We start from the raw sequence: 21,758 nt of genomic DNA, 5'->3' as shown, positions 1-21,758 counted from the left end.
TGGCTCTTTGGGTAACTTAGTCGATGTAGTCTCCTGAGTCTTGACTTCTCTCCTCCGTGCTCTGCCGTCAGCTAGCAAATCTTACCAGCTTTCCCTCCTGACCTCGAGGTACCTCCGTCTTGTCCAGCCTGACTGCTTCGGCTTCCTTCAGGCCGTCTTCCTCTCTGACCTCGATCGCTGCAGCTGCCTCCTTGCCTTCCCTTCCCGCCCTCGCTCTCCCTGACCCTTCAGTGCCGCCCCTCTGGCCCGTCTTGCGAGCTCTCAGCACTGGGCCCTGTTCAGCCTCTCTCCGTTTGCTTGCAAGACTCCCCTAGCCTGTCCTCCAGGCCCAGCACTGCTCAGGGGTCACGCCCTCGGGAAGCCCTCCATGACAAGCCCGGCATTGTGTCACTGCACACAGCGTATTGTATTAGAATTACGCTTGTGTGTGCGTCTCCTCAGTTAGAGTCCTTGAGAGCAGGAACTGTTGGCAAATCACGCTGGAGCGTTCTTTCAAAGGTAGCTGAAAGGTATTGTTTGATATTTAACAGACACCATTAGTTTATGTGCTTTAGTGCCTAGGTCAGTGGTAAATGCAATTTCTATTTCAGGATACTATTTGACTAAGAATTCAGTTCAACCAATCTTAATACTAAAAGGAAATGAGGAACACATTTGGAATTTGTGCTCTGTATTATTTCCTTCTTCAGTGTGAAAACTCTCAGAATCACTGTAGAGAGGCAGGCGGTCCCTTCTTGTCAGTTTAGAGCGAGATTCATAAGCTGAGTGGAGTAGAATATTTTACTCATGCCTGTTTTTTTCATTCCCTAGAATCTCACAAATTACGATCTGTGCAGCATTTTGCTTGGAACATCTACGCTCTTTGTCTGGGTCGGCGTCATCAGATACTTGGGTTACTTCCAAGCATATAATGTAAGGATGTGGCTGTTGGGTAGCACCACTGGGGTTGAGGTCCATTTCTTTGGGCTCTAGTAGCTACTTTTTAATTCCCCCCCATTGTGCTGATTTTTTTCAGGTGCTCATTTTAACAATGCAAGCCTCACTGCCAAAAGTTCTTCGCTTCTGCGCATGTGCCGGTATGATCTATCTGGGTTACACCTTCTGCGGCTGGATTGTCTTAGGACCATATCATGACAAGGTGTGTAGCCTCATTCTTCCTTCTACACGTGAAGCACTTGAGACCCTTAAATGTGGGTTTCCAGCACTGACCTTCATCCCACTTTTCTCCAGCACATAACCTGGACATCAGTAAGCATGTATCTTTGCATCGGTTTTCTTTTTCTTTCCCTTTTCCGGATATTGAAGTGGCTTCGAGATATTGAAACAAGAACTGCAGGGAACCAGAAAGCGCATTTCCTGGTTGTCTGGGTCTGGCTTAAGGGGTCACATATGAACCCAGCCTGTCACCAAGTAAGAAGTGTTTGGACGTGAGATCACTGTAATAAAAATGAACATTAAATGAGGAAAAGTATTACAAAATCTTTCTAATTCAAAGTATTAAGGTTTTCATCCAAGTTAACTGAGGAGACTGGAGGAGGATAAAGACTGGCCAGAATGACCATGTTAGGTTTATGATTAAAATGATAACACATCTTGCCTTTGCAGGTGGTTTTGATTTCAGTGTCCTCTTAGTGCCTTATTAAAGGTCAGTATCTGAATTCTAAACTATTGCTGGACTTCAGTCAGTATCATAAGCTCAAGGACATCAAAGTTATGTTCAGCTGTTCTTGTTTTAAAATGATAAATTTGATTCAAAGATACAGCAGGAAATGAAATGAGGTAGGCCTTGTTTTCAAACCAAAAAAAGTAAAAGCAATGACTGCATCTCACAGTTTTTCTTCCATGGGCCTCTGGCAGTCGGAACAACAGAAACAACAAAAATAAAACTAATAGCAGCTAACACTTGATGCTATACTAAGCATTTCTCTCTTCTCTCTCATTTAATCTCGTCGATAGCCCAGAGTACTGTTATCTTGGCTTAGGTGCTCTACCAGGAGAGAAGTAAAAATATAATGATGCTGGTATAACAGCTCAGCCTTAAGTTTTGACCTTGGTCGTTGCATTAAACAAAACACAGTCAAATCTAGTTTACAAACTCTTCACAAAAATCGAGCAGTCCACAAAACTCAAACGTTCGGTATTGTCCTACTAAAATAAATCTTAGTAACTTGGCATCCACCCAGGCTTGCTCCTCTTTAAGTGTTTCATTTAATATGGCCAAAGAGAATTACCGTTTTCCTATCTGAGAAACTGTATAATCAACAAAGTGCTAATCTCTGGGTTACTAGTAAATCTTGGTAATCTTATTGCTTTCCAGTTCCATTCCACTGCTTTAAAGGTGACTCATGAGTAAAAATTGTTCTTCGATGTTATCTCTCTGATCCGGAGAACTGCCTTAGTGCCCAGGAAAATGTACATTTTTCTTCCTCGCTTCTTTTATGGTCTGGCTGCTTTGCCACATTTTTGCCACTAGAGGGCAGTGTTGCGCCACGCGGCATAAATACTGAGCCTCCGAGGCCCGTGAATCAAGCGGTCCTATCTCCGCCGCCCTCCGCCTTCCCTACGCCATCATTATTTTGGAGGGTGCTCAGAAAATGTTGCTTGAATTTCACTAAACTAGCTACCATTCTGAAGTGCTGTGTGCTAGGTAGATATGGTGCCCATGTTCTTTACCTCCCTTGCTAGGTTAACCCTTCCAGTAGCCCTGTGGAGAAATATCCTTTGACAGAAAATAGCGATCTTAATATGTTAATTTTCCTGAGGTTGTATAGTTAGTGAATGGCAGAGATAGGACGCACACCCAGGTCTGCCTGACCCTAATACACATGCTTTGAGCAATACCCCGTAGGGCTTTTCTTCTTTTCTTGGTATTATCTAAAACAGACCATTACAAGAGAGCATTCAGTCTGACTCAAGAGTAGATCAGCCGTGAGAGGAAAGCCAAGTAATCAGTCTTATTTCTTTGCATCAAGGTTACCTTGTGAACAATGATGTTGTTTGCTTTGTGAGTCTGACTGCATTTTCATATGTTCAGTTCTGTTCGAGCCATGTCTATCCTTTTAAGTTTTCTAGTAGTCACATTAAAAAAATTTTTTAAAGAAACAAATGAAATTGATTTTCATTATGTATTTTATTTAACCCAATATGTTTAAAATATTACTTCAGCCTGTATGCAATATAAAACATTGAGATATTTTACATTCCTTGTTTTAGGTACTTAGTCTTTGAGATGTGGTGTGTATTTTATCCCGACAGCATATCTCACTTTGGACCGGCTGCGCATCAGATGCTCCGTAGGCACCTGTAGCTGGTGGCTGCCATATTGGACGTTTCACCTCTTGACTTGTGTCTCTTACTTAATGCCAGCCTTTCACCTCTCCCCCCGAGGAGTAGAGAGATAAGAACTGTATCTCTGGGGTTGTCTAGCAGGTCTGTTTATGGCTTCCGTCTCCCAGCTCTAGCCAGGCTGATATATTGCGGAAATGGAGTTGAGTTAATTCAGTGAATGCACTAGTCAGTAGCATGAGAAAACCTTCAGTCTGGATCTGGACTTATGTGCTTTTCTTCTCTGTGTTACTTCTTCTTTGAGTCTGAAGTTAGAAATGTTTACTGCCCCTGCACGTCCCTCTCCAAATTAACCCAACTTGTCGGAACTTTCAGGTTCTGCCAGTCAGTCAGTATCTGTTGAATCAGAAGACCTTCAGGATTGCCTTCAGGAGCCTTGAAAAACAGCACCATGAGCATTTTCTAGAATTTCTAGAACCACAGCTAGCTTGGGTGTGGAAGCTAACTCTTTCTTTAAAAAAACAAACAAAAAACTCTAAAGAGGAGGTATCAGGAAAACTAGAATTTCACCCTGCTGTTTATATGGCAGCAGGAATCTCACATTTCAGCTTTGAATTTTCTGGTTAGACATCGGATTTCAATGGTTCAACTGAAAGAGTATAAAAATACAAGAAGTGTCCCACCAATGTTGACTCCAGCACTAATGGGTGTTGGCACAGCGCCCTTTCAAAATGTCTGGGCACGGCGGGCTGGAGACTGTTGATGTTTAATAATTCAAGATGAGGGAAGGAGGAACATTACTCTCATGTGGCTTTGACGTTTCCCCGAGGACTTTCCGAGGAATAAACCATTGTCTTGCGTTCATTGTCCCCATTTTACAGATGAGAAGGCAAAGCACTGAAAAATCGTTGGACTTGGCTGCTGCCCTCGGTAAAAGTTCAGCAGCACCCGTGTTACATTTGTGCTCTCAAGGCCTCTGCTTTTAGCCAAGCACCTCTCTTATTCGAAACAACTATTAGCTGGTTAAAACGTTTTATCTGAATGCTGCATGAGGTTCTTAGCACCAGCTCTTGAAGCAGATTTTTATGTCCTTCTCTGACATAAGCCATTGCAGGTTATGTTTTCATTCAAATGAAAGTTCTTTTTGGCTCAACTGCAAAATTATCATTTGTGGAACAAATGCTTGGGTTCTCACTATGTTCCTCTGGAACCTGGGAGGACCCTTTATGGAGATATTCATTTAATATTTATTAAATGTCTACTATGCACCAAACACTGTCGGGTTCTTCTAGCCCAGGTTCTTGGAGGGCAGGGACCATGGATTATTGCTCTTTGTATTGCCCGTGTTGAGTGTGGTGCATAGAGCATGGTAAGGACTCAGCAAGTTTGCTGAGTGAACCAGAAACAGAGACACAACAGTATCTGCTTTCCAAGGACTTACAAGCTTGTAAGAACCAAAAAACAATTTCCTATGAATGCAGTCCTTCTAGACCAGAAGCGCATTAGGACCTTATTTCTCCTTACCTTGGGTATTTTTTTTAGTCTCTAATTTTTTTTTATTGAAGTATAGTTGATTACAGTGTTTCAGGTGTACAGCAAAGTGATTCAGTTACACACACACACACACGTATTCTTTTTCAGATTCTTTTCCATTATACATTATTATAAGATATTGAATATAGTTCTCTGTGCTATACAGTAGGTCCTTATTGTTTATCTGGTTTATATATAGTAGCATGTATCTGTTAATTCCAAATTTCTAATTTCTCCCCCCCGCCCAGCCTTTCCCCTTTGGTAACCATAAGTTTGTTTTCTGTGTCTGTGAATCTGTTTCTGTTTTGTAAATAAGTTCATTTGTATCATATTTTAGATTCCACATATAAGTGATATCATATAGTATTTGTCTTTCTCTGTCTGACTTACTTCACTTAGTATGATAATCTCTAGGTCTATTCATGTTGCTGCACATGGCATGATTTCATTCTTTTTGATGGCTGAGTAATATTCCATTGTATATATGTACATCTTCTTTATCCATTCATCTGTCAATGGACACTTAGGTTGCTTCCATGTCCTGGCTATTGTAAATAGAGCTGCTATGAACATTGGAGTGCACGTATCTTTTCGAATTAGAGTTTTCTCGGGATATATGCCCAGTAGTGGGATTGCTGGATCATATGGTAACTCTATTTTTAGTTTTTTAAGGAATCTCCATACTGTTCTCCACCTTGGGTATTTTAAAAGCTGATTTCTACTATGGATTTTGGCCACTGGAACTGGCTCACAGCCACTTCTTGTGGGACGAAATGATAGAGTATGTTCCAATGACTTACCTTATTGGGTCTCTGTTTAACTTTCTGGTGGGTTAAAATAAATCTCACATGCCCAGAGAAGAGGGAGCTGAATAACATTAATGCTGAGATGGATTTTGTGTCTAGACTGATTCTAAGTAACTACACAGGAAACTAAGGGATGAATTTGCTTTGTGCCCACCAACTTGCAATTCTGGAACCCGAAACACAGACTTGTAGGGGTTCTTGACACTACAGAAAGGAATTGGCCAGATTCCAAAAGAAACTCTGAGAAATATGAATGATTAATGGTGCTGTCAGAGTTGTAATTGACGTCCATAGAAACCAACTTGAATTTCATTGTCTTAAGGCTAGTGGTGGGGATGGAAACTATTTAGTCTGGGAACTGGCTGTCTTACTGGTAAATTACCTGCATATTAATAAGTGATTTGCTCAGATGGATGTTCCCTCCAGATCTCTGTAGAGAGCGACTTTAGTACTGCTGTTCAGAGAGACCATGGGCATGATTCTTGTCTGGGGTACATTTATGTACTCTCCCTTGGTTACAGACTTTACCCCATGCATCCAGCCATGGAGCAGGGAGGGTAGGACCTGGTGTTTGCTTGTTGGCTGGGGTACAGAGAAGCGTGTAGAGAACAATCAGAAGACCAACCAGTAGTTTCCTCTGTGGTTCTTCCTGACACAGAGAGCAGACTAGAGCTGCCAGGGCAGTCTGTCTTGATGCAGACTTTGAAATGGCCCTTCAACGTTGGCTTCATCGGACACAGACAACAACGAACATACCAGATGAAGAGAATAAATCCCATGATTTAAAGATGGAGAAGATGGCTGGGTGTTGTGAGAGAAGGGGGCACACACAGGATGTTAATACTGCCATGAAGGGATGGAATGAGGCCACACAAAGGAGGAACCTTACTCCAAACTTCTTGGTTTGGATTTCTGCTTTGCCTCCACACTTTGAATATTGTTAAGCAAGAGACATGACCTTGAAGGCTATATTCTCTGAAGTTTAGATTTTACTGCAGCTTGAACTGGAAGCTGAAGAGACTGAAGTAAAGAAGGCTTCCTTGGAGGTTTCTGTAATAAGTATGTAAGTGTTGACATCAGAGTGGAGTAGAAAGAGTGGGTCAGAGAAACATCATAGGAACGGACAGACCTTATTAGATTGTAGAGCAGGGAAGATAAATGGATTCAACGTACAGTATTTTGTTTTATAAATTCATTTATTTATTTATTTTTGGCTGTGTTGGATCTTCATTGCTGCGTGCAGGCTTTCTATAGTTGCGGCGAGCGAGGGCTACTCTTTTTTTTAACATCTTTATTGGAGTATAATTGCTTTACAATGGTGTGTTAGTTTCTGCTTTATAACAAAGTGAATCAGCTATACATATGCATGTATCCCCATATCTGCTGCCTCTTGTGTCTCCTTTCCACTCCCTCCCTCCCACCCCTCTAGGTGGTCACAAAGCACCGAGCTGATCTCCCTGTGCTATGCGGCTGCTTCCCACTAGCTATCTGTTTTACATTTGGTAGTGTGTATAAGTCCATGCCAGCGGTGGCTACTCTTCATTGCAGTGCGCAGGCTTCTCATTGTGGTGGCTTCTCTTGTTGCAGAGCACGGGCTCTAGGCACACGGGCTTCAGTAGTTGTGGCTCATGGGCTCTAGAGCGCAGGCTCAGTAGTTGTGGCACACGGGCTTGGTTGTTCCACGGCATGTGGGATCTTCTCGGACCAAGGCTTGAACCCGTGTCCCCTGCATTAGCAGGCGGATTCTTAACCACTGTGCCACCAGGGAAGTCCCTTTTTTTTTTTTTTTTTTTTTTTTATGGAGTAGAACGAGTGGGTCAGAGAAGCATCATAGGAATAGACAGACCTTATTGGATTGTAGAGCAGCAAAGATAAATGGATTCAACACACAGTTTTGTGTTTTTTAAATTGAAATATAGTTGGTTTGCAATATTGTGTTAATCTCTGCTGTACAGCAAAGTGATTCAGTTATACATATATATATATATATATATATATATATATACATTCTTTTTTCAATATTCTTTTCCACTATGGTTTATCACAGCATAATGAATATAGTTCTCTGTGCTATATAGTAGGACCTTGTTGTTTATCCATTCTCTATATAGTAGCTTACATCTGCTAACCCAAACCTCCTACTCCATCCCTCCCCCTTGGCACAACCACAAGTCTTTTCTCTATGTCCATGAGTCTGCTTCGTAGATAGGTTCCTTTGTGTCATAGTCTAGATTCCACATATAAGCGACACACAGTTTTAAGCACTTGATTATTTTGGAGTAATTTTTCTTTGGTAGGAGACTGGAATCACTGACAGAAATAGGGAAATTTGGAAGGACAGCACGTTTTCTGGGTTCAGGTGGTAGGAGGTTTTATTGTGTTGCATGTGAACTAGCATGTGCACGACTGCCAACTGGAAATGTCCCAGAGACATTCATGAGGGACTTGGCTGCCCCCAAAGCCACACTTACTGACTTGATGGATGTATAGGCCCCCACCACTGAGGACAGAATTGGTTCCCAACTCTACAGTAACTTGTTGCATCTGCGTTTCTGAAAACTATATTGCCTTTTGCCTATTAAGTCATTATCATTCTTTACATAGAAGTTTTTCGCATTCATCTAATATTTAACCCTCTGACCCCAGAGATGTTCATTCATTAAGCACCTGCTGTTTGCTTTTAGTCGATGTGGCAGTCGTTTGTCAACCACGTAAGCCAGAAGGGGGCTGAGGGATTCCGGGGACATTCCACACCGGCCCCTGCTCAGCTCTGCCCCTCAGGGCTGTCACGTGTTCAGTCAGCCTCCAGCTAACTACCTCATGTCACCGCTTCTACCTGGCCCCTCAAACTCGCCTCGTCTAGAACTGAGTCCAGCAGAGATCCCTCCCCCGCCCCCTTCTGGACTTACTTTCTCTCCAGTTTCCTGTGGATTCCTTGCAGTCCTGGGCCCCTGCACTCACTCTCACTGGCATCCAGGCCCTGGGCTGTTCTCATTCTAGGAGATCTTCACAAGCCGTGGTTACCATTTAGAAACCCAGATTAGATACTGTCCCTTGTCTTTTTGTTGTTGTTGTTCTGGAATTTATTTTTATTTTTTATTTTTTTAACATCTTTATTACAGTATAAGTGCTTTACAATGGTGTGTTAGTTGCTGCTTTATAACAAAGTGAATCAATTATACATATACATATGTCCCCATATCTCTTCCCTCTTGCGTCTCCCTCCCTCCCACCCTCCCTATCCCACCCCTCTAGGTGGTCACAAAGCACCCAGCTGATCTCCCTGTGCTATGCGGCTGCTTCCCACCAGCTATCTATTTTACGTTTGGTAGCGTATATATGTCCATGCCACTCTCTCACATTGTCCCATCTTACCCTTCCCCCTCCCCGTACCCTCAAGTCCATTCTCTAGTAGGTCTGTGTCTTTATTCCCATCTTGCCCCTAGATTTTTCATGACCTTTTTGTTTTTGTTTTTTTTTTAGATTCCATATATATGTGTTAGCATACGGTATTAGGTTTTCTCTTTCTGACTTACTTCATTCTGTATGACAGACTCTAGGTCCATCCACCTCACTACAGATAACTCAGTTTCGTTCCTTTTTATAGCTGAGTAATATTCCATTGTATATATGTGCCACATCTTCTTTATCCATTCATCTGTTGATGGACACTTAGGTTGCTTCCATGTCCTGGCTATTGTAAATAGAGCTGCAATGAACATTTTGGTACATGACTCTTTTTGAATTGTGGTTTTCTCAGGGTATATGCCCAGTAGTGGGGTTGCTGGGTCGTATGGTAGTTCTATTTGTCGTCTTTTAAGGAACCTCCGTACTGTTCTCCATAGTGGCTGTATCAATTTACATTCCCACCAACAGTGCAAGAGGGTTCCCTTTTCTCCACACCCTCTCCAGCATTTATTGTTTGTAGATTTTTTGATGATGGCCATTCTGAACGGTGTGAGGTGATTTCTCAGTGTAGTTTTGATTTGCATTTCTCTAATGATTCATGATGTTGAGAATTCTTTCATGTGTCTGTTGGCAATCTGTATATCTTATGAGAAATGTCTGTTTAGGTCTTCTGCCCATTTTTGGATTCGGTTGTTTGCTTTTTCAATGTTGAGCTGCATGTGCTGCTTGTAAATTTTGGAGGTTAATCCTTTGTCAGTTGCTTCATTGCAAATATTTTCTCACATTCTGTGGGCTGTCTTTTCATCTTATTTATGGTTTCCTTTGCTGTGCAAAAGCTTTTCAGTTTCATTAGGTCCCATTTGTTTATTTTTGTTTTTATTTCCATTTCTCTAGGAGGTGGGTCAAAGAGGATCTTGCTGTGATTTATGTCATAGAGTGTTCTGCCTATGTTTTCCTCTAACAGTTTGATAGTTTCTGGCCTTACATTTAGGTCTTTAATCCATTTTGAGCTTATTTTTGTGTATGGTGTTAGGGAGTGATCTAATCTCATACTTTTACATGTACCTGTCCAGTTTTCCCAGCACCACTTATTGAAGAGGCTGTCCTTTCTCCACTGTACATTCCTGCCTCCTTTATCAAAGATAAGGTGACCATATGTGTGTGGGTTTATCTCTGGGCTTTCTATGCTGTTCCATTGATCTATCTTTCTGTTTTTGTGCCAGTACCATACTGTCTTGATTACTGTAGCTTTGTAGTATAGTCTGAAGTCAGGGAGCCTGATTTCCTCCAGCTCCGTTTTTCATTCTCAAGATTGCTTTGGCTCTTCGGGATCTTTTGTGTTTCCATACAAATTGTGAAATTTTTTGTTCTAGTTCTGTGAAAAACGCCAGTGGTAGTTTGATAGGGATTGCACTGAATCTGTAGATTGCTTTGGGTAGTAGAGTCATTTTCACAATGTTGATTCTTCCAATCCAAGAACATGGTATATCTCTCCATCTATTTGTATCATCTTTAATTTCTTTCATCAGTGTCTTATAATTTTCTGCATACAGGTCTTTTGTCACCTTAGGTAGGTTTATTCCTAGATATTTTATTCTTTTTGTTGCAATGGTAAATGGGAGTGTTTTCTTGATTTCACTTTCAGATTTTTCATCCTTAGTGTATAGGAATGCCAGAGATTTCTGTGCATTAATTTTGTATCCTGCTACTTTACCAAATTCATTGATTAGCTCTAGTAGTTTTCTGGTAGCATCTTTAGGATTCTCTATGTATAGTATCATGTCATCTGCAAACAGTGACAGCTTTACTTCTTTTCCGATTTGGATTCCTTTTATTTCCTTTTCTTCTCTGATTGCTGTGGCTAAAACTTCCAAAACTATGTTGAATAAGAGTGGTGAGAGTGGGCAACCTTGTCTTGTTCCTGATCTTAGTGGAAATGCTTTCAGTTTTTCAGCATTGAGGATGATGTTGGCTGTGGGCTTGTCATATATGGCCTTTATTATGTTGAGGAAAGTTCCCTCTATGCCTGTTTTCTGCAGGGTTTTTATCATAAATTGGTGTTGAATTTTGTCAAAAGCTTTCTCTGCATCTATTGAGATGATCATATGGTTTTTCTCGTTCAATTTGTTAATATGGTTTATCACATTGAGAGATTTGCGTATATTGAAGAATCCTTGCATTCCTGGAATAAACCCCACTTTATCATGGTGTATGATCCTTTTAATATGCTGTTGGATTCTGTTTGCTAGTATTTTGTTGAGGATTTTTGCATCTATGTTCATCAGTGATATAGGCCTGTAGTTTTCTTTCTTTGTGACATCCTTGTCTGGTTTTGGTATCAAGGTGATGGTGGCCTCGTAGAAGGAATTTGGGAGTGTTCCTCCCTCTGCTATATTTTGGAAGAGTTTGAGAAGGATAGGTGTTAGCTCTTCTCTAAATGTTTGATAGAATTCGCCTGTGAAGCCCTCTGGTCCTGGGCTTTTGTTTGTTGGAAGATTTTGAATCACAGTTTCAATTTCAGTGCTTGTGTTTGGTGTGTTCATATTTTCTATTTCTTCCTGGTTCAGTCTTGGAAGGTTGTGCATTTCTAAAAATGTGTCCATTTCTTTCAGGTTGTCCATTTTGTTGGCACACAGTTGCTTGTAGTGATCTCTGATGATCCTTTGTATTTCTGCAGTGTCAGTTGTTACTTCTCCTTTTTCATTTCTAATTCTATTGATTTGAGTCTTCTCCCTTTTTTTCTTGATGAGTCTGGCTAATGGTTTAACAATTTTGTTTATCCTCTCAAAGAACCAGCTTTTAGTTTTATTGATCTTTGCTATCGTTTCCTTCATTTCTTTTTCATTTATTTCTGATCTGATCTTTATGATTTCTTTCCTTCTGCTAACTTTGGGGCTTTTTTGTTCTTCTTTCTCTAATTGCTTTAGGTGTAAGGTTAGGTTGTTTATTTGTGATGTTTCTTGTTTCTTAAGATGGGATTGTGTCGCTATAAGTTTCCCTCTTAAAACTACTTTTGCTGCATCCCATAGGTTTTGGGTCGTCATGTTTTCATTGTCATATGTTTCTAGGTATTTTTTGATTTCCTCTTTGATTTCTTCAGTGAACTCTTGGTTATTAAGTAGTGTGTTGTTTGGCCTCCATGTGTTTTTGTTTTTAACAGACTTTTTCCTGTAATTGATATCTAGTCTCATAGCGTTGTGGTCAGAAAAGATACTTGATACGATTTCAATTTTCTTAAATTTACCAAGGCTTGATGTGTGACCCAAGATATGATCTATCCTGGAGAATGTTCCATGAGCACTTGAGAAGAATCTGTATTCTGTTGTTTTTGGTGGAATGTCCTATAAATATCAATTAAGTCCATCCTGTTTAATGTATCATTTAAAGCTTGTGTTTCCTTATTTTCATCTTGGATGATCTGTCCGTTGGTGAAAGTGGGGTGTTAAAGTCCCCTACTATGATTGTGTTACTGTTGATTTCCCCTTTTATGACTGTTAGTATTTGCCTTATGTATTGAGTTGCTCCTATGTTGGGTGCCTAAATATTTACAATTGTTATATCTTCTTGTTGGATTGATCCCTTGATCACTATGTAGTGTCCTTCTTTGTCTCTTGTAATAGTCTTTGTTTTAAAGTCTATTTTGTCTGATATTAGAATTGCTACTCCAGCCTTCTTTTGATTTCCATTTGCATGGAATATCTTTTTCCATCCCCTCACTTTCAGTCTATATGTGTCCCTAGGTCTGAAGTGGGTCTCTGGTAGACAGCATATATATGGGTCTTGTTTTTGTATCCATTCAGCCAATCTATGTCTTTTGGTTGGAGCATTTAATCCATTTACATTTAGGGTAATTATTGATATATATGTTCCTATTCCCATTTTCTTAATTGTTTGGGGTTTGTTATTGTAGGTCTTTTCCTTCTCTTGTGTTTCCTGCCTAGAGAAGTTCCTTTAGCATTTGTTGTAAAGCTGGTTTGATGGTGCTGAATTCTCTTAACTTTTGCTTGTCTGTAAAGGTTTCAATTTCTCCATCAGATATGAATGAGATCCTTGCTGGGTAGAGTAATCTTGGTTGTAGGTTTTTCTCCTTCATCACTTTAAATATGTCCTGTGACTCCCTTCTGGCTTGCAGAGTTTCTGCTGAAAGATCAGCTGTTAACTTTATGGGGATTCCCTTATGAGTAATTTGTTGTTTTTTTCTTGCTGCTTTTTTTTTTTTTTTTTTTTTTTTTTTTGCGGTACGCGGGCCTCTCACTGTTGTGGCCTCTCCTGTTGCAGAGAACAGGCTCCGGACTCGCAGGCTCAGTGGCCATGGCCCACAGGCCCAGCCGCTCCGCGGCCTGCAGGATCTTCCCCGACCGGGGCATGAACCCGTGTCCCCTGCATCGGCAGGCGGACTCTCAACCACTGTGCCACCAGGGAAGCCCTCCCTTGCTGCTTTTAATATTTGTTCTTTGTATTTAATTTTTGATAGTTTGATTAATATGTCTCTTGGCGTGTTTCTCCTTGGATTTATCCTGTATGGGACTCTCTGTTCTTCCTGGACTTGATTAACTATTTCCTTTCCCATATTAGGGAAGTTTTCCACTTTAATCTCCTCAAATATTTTCTCAGTCCCTTTCTTTTTCTCTTCTTCTTCTGGGAACCCTATAATTCGAATGTTGGTGCATTTAATGTTGTCCCAGAGGTCTCTGAGACTGTCCTCAATTCTTTTCATTCTTTTTTCTGCTCTGCAGTAGTTATTTCCACGATTTTATTTTCCAGGTCACTTATCCGTTCTTCTGCCTCAGTTATTCTGCTATTGATCCCTTGTAGAGAATTTTTAATTTCATTTATTGTATTGTTCATCCCTGTTTGTTTGCTCTTTATTCTTCTAGGTCCTTGTTAAACGTTTCTTGTGTTTTCTCCATTCTATTTCCAAGATTTTGGATCATCTTTACTATCATTACTCTGAATTCTTTTTCAGGTAGACTGCCTATTTCCTCTTCATTTGTTAGGTCTGGTGGGTTTTTATCTTGCTCCTTCATCTGCTCTGTGTTTCTCTGTCTTCTCATTTTGCTTAACTTGCTGTGTTAGGCGTCTCCTTTTCGCAGGCTGCAGGTTCGTAGTTCCCGTTGTTTTTGGTGTCTGTCCCCAGTGGCTAAGGTTGGTTCAGTGGGTTGTGTAGGCTTCCTGGTAGAGGGGACTGGTGCCTGTGTTCTGGTGGATGAGGCTGGATCTTGTCTTTCTGTTGGGCAGGTCCACGTCTGGTGGTGTGTTTTGGGGTGTCTGTGGCCTTATTATGATTTTAGGCAGCCTCTCTGCTAATGGGTGGGGCTGTGTTCCTGTCTTGCTAGTTGTTTGGCATAGGGTGTCCAGCACTGTAGCTTGCTGATCGTTGAGTGGAGCTGGGTCTTGGCGTTGAGATGGAGATCTCTGGGAGATTTTTGCCATTTGATATTACGTGGAGCTGGGAGGTCTCCTGTGGACCAGTGTCCTGAACTTGGCTCTCCCACCTCAGTGGCACAGCCTTGATGCCTGGCTGGAGCACCAAGAGCCTGTCCTCCACATGGCTCAGAATAAAAAGGAGGAAAAAAAGAAAGAAAGAAAGAAGATAAAATAAAATAAAATAAAGTAATTAAAATAAAATATAAAACATAATTATTAAGAAAAAAATTTTAAGTAATAAAAGAAAGAAGAAAAACAAATGGACAGACAGAACCCTAGGACAAATGGTAAAACTAAAGCTATACAGACAAAATCACACACAGAAGCATACACATACACACTCACAAAAAGAGAAAATGGGAAATATATATATATATATATATCGTTGCCCCCAAAGTCCACCTCCTCAGTTTGGGATGATTCGTTGTCTATTCAGGTATTCCACAGATGCAGAGTACATCAAGTTGATTGTGGAGATTTAATCCGCTGCTCCTGAGGCTTCTGGGAGAAATTTCCATTTCTCTTCTATGTTCGCACAGCTCCCGGGGTTCAGCTTTGGATTTGACCCCGCCTCTGCATGTAGTTCACCTTAGGGCGTCTGTTCTTCGCTCAGACAGGACAGGGTTAAAGGAGCAGCTGATTCGGGAAAGCCTGCAACTAGAGAAAGCCTGCATGCATCAACGAAGACCCAACGCAGCCAAAAAAAAACGTTAATTGCTTAGACCCAGTAATAGGAAAAAAACATTATGCTAAGAAACGTGCATTGCATTGTTCTTTATAATAGCAAACATGATTGGCATGTCCAGTGAAAGGGAAATAGTTAAATTTGACATTTCCAAGGAGTGGTTCCATTATCTAACAAATGCTAAATATGAATAACATAAGACTATGTTAAATAGAAAAGAAAGAAGAATCTGGATCAAGAATTGTTAGATGATATGACCACAAATATATAAAAAGTGCAAAGGAAAAAAACTGAGGGAAGTGTCAAGAGATGATCTTTGTGAGTGTGGAGGAAAGTTTTGAGTAACGCTTTCCTACGCGTGGTATTCCAGATTCCCTAAAGTGAATGTTAATAACAATGGCAGCAACAACTTCAACAAAACCAGCTAACTAGATACTTCTCTGCTTCTTTGGCTAATATGTCTCAAAAGCTACTTTTGGTCTCCCCCGCAGTTTGAAAATCTGAACACAGTTGCTGAGTGTTTGTTTTCTCTGGTCAACGGTGATGACATGTATGCGACCTTTGCTCACATCCAGCAGAAGAGCCTCCTGGTGTGGCTGTTCAGTCGCCTGTATTTATATTCCTTCATCAGTCTTTTCATATATATGATTCTCAGCCTTTTCATTGCAATTATTACAGATTCTTATGACACCATTAAGGTAAGCAGTTATTATTTCCTGCCAAAAAACGATTGCAAATTCTGTATAGATTAGAACATGGGAAAATACTATAATATTTTGCTTACTTAAAATACTGTAGTTTTACTTAGATTTTGAGGTTTTGTAGAAAAGAAACTTTTTAGATGCTGGAGGTTAATTTAAATATGCATTTAGGACATTGTCCCTGGTGCCCAGTGGATTGGTTTGGAGGTGTGGTGGGAAAGAGAAAGGAAATGGGTAAAGATGGGCTGAGTTTGGTAAATCAAGTAGTTGGGCTGTCGGTCTTGGCACTGACAGGTGTACCTGCCTGTCCCGGAACTTAGACTTGGAGTAGTAAGTTTCAGTGATAAGGGGTGACCGTCATGCTGACAAGTGTCCAGATATTGGCACACCTCATACACTGGATGCCGCTCGTGTGGTGCAGGTTTCCTTTACATTTTAAAAGCTAAGCCTTTTGTGGCTGTTTAGCCTCCTGCCTTCCTAAGCCACCTGGTGGGTTGTGTGTCCTTTCAGACTAGGTCCATTTAACTTATGTGTAGCATGAAGGAAGCTCTGCTGCCTCGGGGGCAGTGGTGTCTCCGCAGCAGATGGTCATGCTCAGAAAATCCTGTTTCGGGGCCAGCATCTGAGCAACCAGGGGTGCCATGTCCGTGTCTTGGGGTGTTGTCCTCTTCTTGAACCCTTCTCAGACTATCTCAGAAGAAGCCAGTCCATTGGAAATACTTCTGAGCACTTTGTGTGCAAGGAGATGCGTGTTCCTGTGGGAATGGGTGGTTGGCTCCACAGCGGGGCTGGCCGTGGGGGGATGAGCAGTGCCCTGCTCACAGTGGGAGCCTGTCCTTGACGCGGCCGTGTCCCCGTGAGTGCGCCAAGCCTCAGTGACCTGGTGGATGACCTCGCTAAGTGTGAGGGGAGGGGTCTCTCAGGGTCTTTATGTCTGCTTGGAGGGACCTACTGCCTTCTACCTCACTAAGTGACCAACTTCTACAAAAGTAGAAGAAATGGGGATTACTTCCCAGCCAGACTCTATGGGCACTGTGGGGAAGAGGAGGTCTTACCTGGTCTTGCAATTAACGTGAAAGCTTTAGACTTCTATTTCCTTCACTCCTTTAATTAACACACCTCTCCCCTGCCCCACCATGGCTTGATTTCTGGAGTTTTCCTCTGGATGGCTCTTTGTTCCCATGGCTCTCTGTTCAAGCCATGGTGACCCTGGCTTGGCTTTCAAGGGACTGATAGATTGATTGATGATTGATCATTGTTAATGTCAGTTCTTGGATCTGTGCTAGCAACGTGGGAGAGTTTTATTTTAGCAGAGATGGATTTGGTTTGTTGACAAGAAGCAATTTCTCTCAGTATAACTAAGGTAACAACACTGTGTACTTTTTAAAGAAATACCAACAGAATGGGTTTCCTGCCACGGATCTTCAGGAATTCCTGAAGGAGTGTGGTAGCAAAGAGGAGTGTCAGAAAGAGTCATCAGCCTTCCTGTCCTGCATCTGCTGTCTGAGGAGGTCAGTACTGTGTTCAGTCGGGTCTCTGTGCTCCCGGGATGAGACGCCCTGCTGCCTTAACAAAGGGTCCTCCCAGGTCAAATGCTACACTCAGGAATCAGCTGACTAGGGGAAATAATGCATCCCTCTTTGCTTTCCTCCCACTGTAATTGACTTTAGAAATGAATTGTTTCTTATAGAACAAGGTAGAAAGGTACATGACATGGTTGAAATCTCTTGGGAATATTATGAGACTGTTTTGAGAAGGCATGAGCTATGTCCCTGAAGTCGAGAGGGTGAGCTGGCCAAAGGAAGAGGTCAAAGCTCTTCTTTTTAGAGATGGAGTTCTGGGAACGTCAAAGGTGTTTTCCCCTTTTCGCAATCTGTGGTACAAATAACCTTCCTTGAGCAGAGCAGGAAACCTGCTTGAGAGGAAGCCGTACGTGTCCTTGGCTGCAAACAAATCAGCTGATCACCTGCTGTGTGCTCGCCATTCATCAGTGCACGTGCAAAAATAGTCTGGACCTCAGTGGCAAAGCCTCCACATAGTGGCTTGGGGGACTAGAAAGGGGGTCAGATGAGGATAATTTTCTTAATTATGCCCATGTTTGTTTTCGTCTGAAGTCAGGAGTAGGGGTTGTTAACTGCAAGTACCCCCTACTCATGTGTTTCGAGAAGGATTCTCTAAACCAGATTCCTGAAGGAAGATGGGAGAACATAATTGCTACTTAAAATCCCAGGATGTATTTTCCGTTAATCAATTCATACTGCAACTTGGGATTTGAAATGGTATGTTGGAGCATTTCCAAAGAATGTCTGGTAAATATGAAATGAGGTCTTCTGAGAAGAGTTAAGTTTTTACAATCACAGTTTATCCTCTCAGAGCATTGAAGTGTTGCCATGGAAGCAAGGATAAAGGGAAATTACTTTTCTTTATAGGCAGCTGCCTCCTAGGAGGCACCTTGTATTATAAGGAAAGTCTCTCAAAGTTGCTTTTCTAATATGTAGTTGACTGTAAAGAAAAAAAAAAAAAAAGCATTTGAGAATGTGGTTGTGAATTCTAGAAAGTAATGGATAGGTTTTGGTGTTTGATTTTTGGGCCTCAGTTTATACCACAAAAAGCCCTGGGAGGTTGTTAAATGGTTTCTTTGCAGCCATATGGAATGAGTGAAAGATTTAAGGAGTGAACTTGGAAGATTGGACCTGAGTGGTGAGAAGAACAGAGCAACGTCAGCAGACAGTCTTCCCTAAGACATGCTTAGGGTTGTAGAGAGGGTGCCTGGTGCGGAGGCAGGTCTGCCCATTGTGAGGAATGAAAGGATTAAATGGAACAGAAGAGTCCACCAAAGGAAATCAGCTGAAGAACTAAGATGCTGAAAGTTTTGAAAAAAGAGGATATCAAAAATAAAAACAGAAGTGGTTGAAGGTCGTCATGGGTGAAGTCAGCTAGATCAGTTTTAGCTGAATAATCAGATCAAAGCCTGGAACCTAGGGCGGTCTGGATGGACCCTGCAGAGAGTCAATGAGGGTCATAGGGCCTGATGAAGGAAATGGGTTGTACTGGGGCCTTGGAACAAGTGATGACTTTGAAATCACCAAAAATTAAATACACCTGGATGTGTTTAACAGCCGGAAACCTAAGAATGGAATAAAATTGAGGAAGGCTATGAATGGAGAGTACGTATTGGAGACAGACCTCACTGAGGGAACCTGGGGAATAAGGGCATCATAAGACTTGGTGTCTGGGCCCCCCTCCAGTGCCCATGACATGCAACCCAGCGATCACAGCTCCACCTACTCTGGAGCGTGGCCAGGTTGCTCTTTTTCAACCAAGCAGTCCAGCAACCACCACAGATTCCATCTCCCACAGACTGATTCTCCCTTGAATAGTTGACTGAGCCCCTAGCCTGATGGTCAGAACACCTGGGTTTTCATTTGGGACCCTGCCAATTACTGAATGTGTCCCCTGACCTTTCCTAAACCTCTTGGTTCCTCCAGTGTCATCAGAGTGGAACAGGTAGCCTCTGCAACCTTTTCTAGTTCTAACGTGATCTGGTTCTTGGGAGAGATGTGCTTGGTTGAGCAGATACAGAGTTAACCTTTCTTCTCTACCACAAGGAGGAAAATCTGCGGTTCTAGCCATTGAGAAGCTTTGTCAAAGGGAGATGGAGGGTAGGCAGCTCCTCAAAATGACCAAAAGCATCTAGTCAAACCTCCAATAATGTAAATTGTCCTTCTTAAGTTTTCTTCCTCTTAAATGTCACACTCAGCATGCCAATAACCTATGTATGCCTACATGATAGAGTATGTATTCCTGTTCCATCTCAAAGATTTTTAAGCCATTGTTCTCTTTTCTCTTTCCTTGCCTTCCTTTCTATTACAGGAATGGAAGCGATGACCACTTGATGCTTATTAACTAAAATCCTCCTGCTGAAGATAATCGGGTTTCAGGTCTCCATATCAAGTGACAATGAAGAGGGCCCCCAAATGGCTTGGACCAGCACTTCCAAAAATACTGATTGTGGAGTGGGAAAGAGGACTGGCTCTGAGCTGTCTGAATAGAACTGAAGTTTCAAAATTCCTTTTTATAAACTTGGATGATGAAGACTAGACCACAGTCAACTACTGGGCATTGGTGTAATAGAGCAGTGCTGGTGAAATTCTGTATTAGTCTTTTAATTTATGACATCACAATGTTGGGATGGAAAAAAATCACATTTCAGAGTGTGCAAAACAATGGTGTTTAAAGCCATGCATTTGAAGATATGAGTTTATCATCAAATACGGGTTTGTCTTAAAAGTGATTCTTGGGTTAGAAGACATTTGTTAATTCATGGTCTGCACAAAACTGAAATTGGTTGCAATAACAATTTAGGCACTCAGAGCTGGAGAACTGTTAAGCTTTGTGAAGATTACACTTAAATCAACAAAAAGACCTCTTGCAATGGACATTTCTTGGCTTATTTTCCTGTGGTCCTCTTCTCAGCATGATATGAAACTGTCGGCAAAGTCAGTGGGGTAAACTGGAAACAGTCATTTGGACACCTTGTTACTACTTGTGCTGATTGTTGATTGTACACACGTGACATGTGGACATTATACTACAGCAGTGGTCGTTCATTTTAACAACCAAACTCCACCCTGGTGGGGATTTACCCTTGTCAAGCAAGGAAGATGGTATTTTTTCCCAAATAAATTAAATTAACTTTTATCATAACATATGGAACTCCTACTACTTCTTAAAAATGTATTGTCTCTTAACATCTACTTAGTGAAAAATTCGGATCACATCTCTATCAGCTATCTGGTCTCCAAAAGGGATTTCCCACTTTCTTAAAAGCAGTGAAGGAGATATAGGGGTTAGTTATTCAAGAAATATTTATGAGAATGACTTCAGATTAAGATCACTTCATGCATAGATTTAGTTCATACCTGAGCTATTTTAGGGGTCAACTATTTTAAATTTACTGGTGAAGAGTAGGGTTTGAATTAAGTAGGACTCTCATCCCAGGGCTCTCCCTCTTTTTATCCTCCTCCCCACCAAGCCCCTGCCAGAGTCTCTCTGGTGCCCCACTCCTCTTTCCATGCCCCCATACTTTCTTCATGTGCCCACACCAAATCTAGGCCAGGAAAGTCTTCCAGTTAAGGCCATTAAAGTCTGTAGGTGGGTGACTCAGGTCTATACACAAAACACTTTGCTAAAATTATCATTTTAGTTATAAACTACTTACCAAAAATGTCAAGAGTTATATTCAATTTTTTTTTTTTTTTTGCGGTACACGGGCCTCTCACTGTTGTGGCCTCTTCCGTTGCAGAGCACAGGCTCCGGACACGCAGGCTCAGCGGCCATGGCTCACGGGCCCAGCCCCTCCGCGGTATGTGGGATCTTCCCAGACCGGGGCACGAACCCACGTCCCCTGCATCGGCAGGCGGACTCTCAACCACTGTGCCACCAGGGAAGCCCTCAATTTTTAAATTAAGAACCATTTATCCCGTGGTTCTAGGGTCATTCCCATGACTCCAAAATCAGTGTGCAGTTAGATCACTTATTCACCTCTGAGTATACCCCCAGTACATCGTTTATCTCTGAATAGAATTGCTATTAATGCATTTTATGTAATCTGCCGCTGTGATGCCGCTGTGACTACCATTTGAAGTGAAGATTAATGACGGTCTTCTATGCTTATATTTTTCTTTTATTGGCTTTCGTGTTTCCTTTTATTTCTTTTCCCTCCAGCTGGACAAAACCCTTTCAGGAAGAAAAATCTTTTTTCAAGTTTGCCCTGTATCTGTGGAAACATTGTTTTCTCTCTTTTTAATAATTTTAAACAATTGTCATCTTGCCAACTGTATTATCTATTTGGATTTTATTGAACAATGTTTTCTCATAGCTCCGCTAATAGACACATCTGGGACAATCCAC

At 41.5% G+C, this 21,758-nt stretch overlaps 1 protein-coding gene across 12 annotated transcripts in view; it reads left to right on the top strand.

The window, feature by feature from the left end:
* The window catches only part of MCOLN2 (mucolipin TRP cation channel 2), a 61,838-nt gene extending 41,286 nt beyond the window's left edge, over positions 1 to 20,552 (top strand). For all 12 annotated transcript variants that reach the window (XM_067726745.1, XM_067726740.1, XM_067726741.1 and 9 more), the window contains 5 exons: positions 811 to 912; positions 1,016 to 1,138; positions 15,636 to 15,842; positions 17,235 to 17,356; positions 19,719 to 20,552. In XM_067726745.1, coding sequence (XP_067582846.1) covers positions 811 to 912; positions 1,016 to 1,138; positions 15,636 to 15,842; positions 17,235 to 17,356; positions 19,719 to 19,755 — 591 coding nt within the window. In that variant the 3' untranslated portion in view covers positions 19,756 to 20,552. The remainder of the gene's footprint in view (positions 1 to 810; positions 913 to 1,015; positions 1,139 to 15,635; positions 15,843 to 17,234; positions 17,357 to 19,718) is intronic.
* The last annotated feature ends 1,206 nt before the right edge of the window (positions 20,553 to 21,758 follow it).

This window comes from Pseudorca crassidens, chromosome 2, assembly GCF_039906515.1.
Source record: "Pseudorca crassidens isolate mPseCra1 chromosome 2, mPseCra1.hap1, whole genome shotgun sequence".
NCBI classification, from domain to species: domain Eukaryota; kingdom Metazoa; phylum Chordata; class Mammalia; order Artiodactyla; family Delphinidae; genus Pseudorca; species Pseudorca crassidens.
This window is presented reverse-complemented; position numbering and strand designations above follow the sequence as displayed.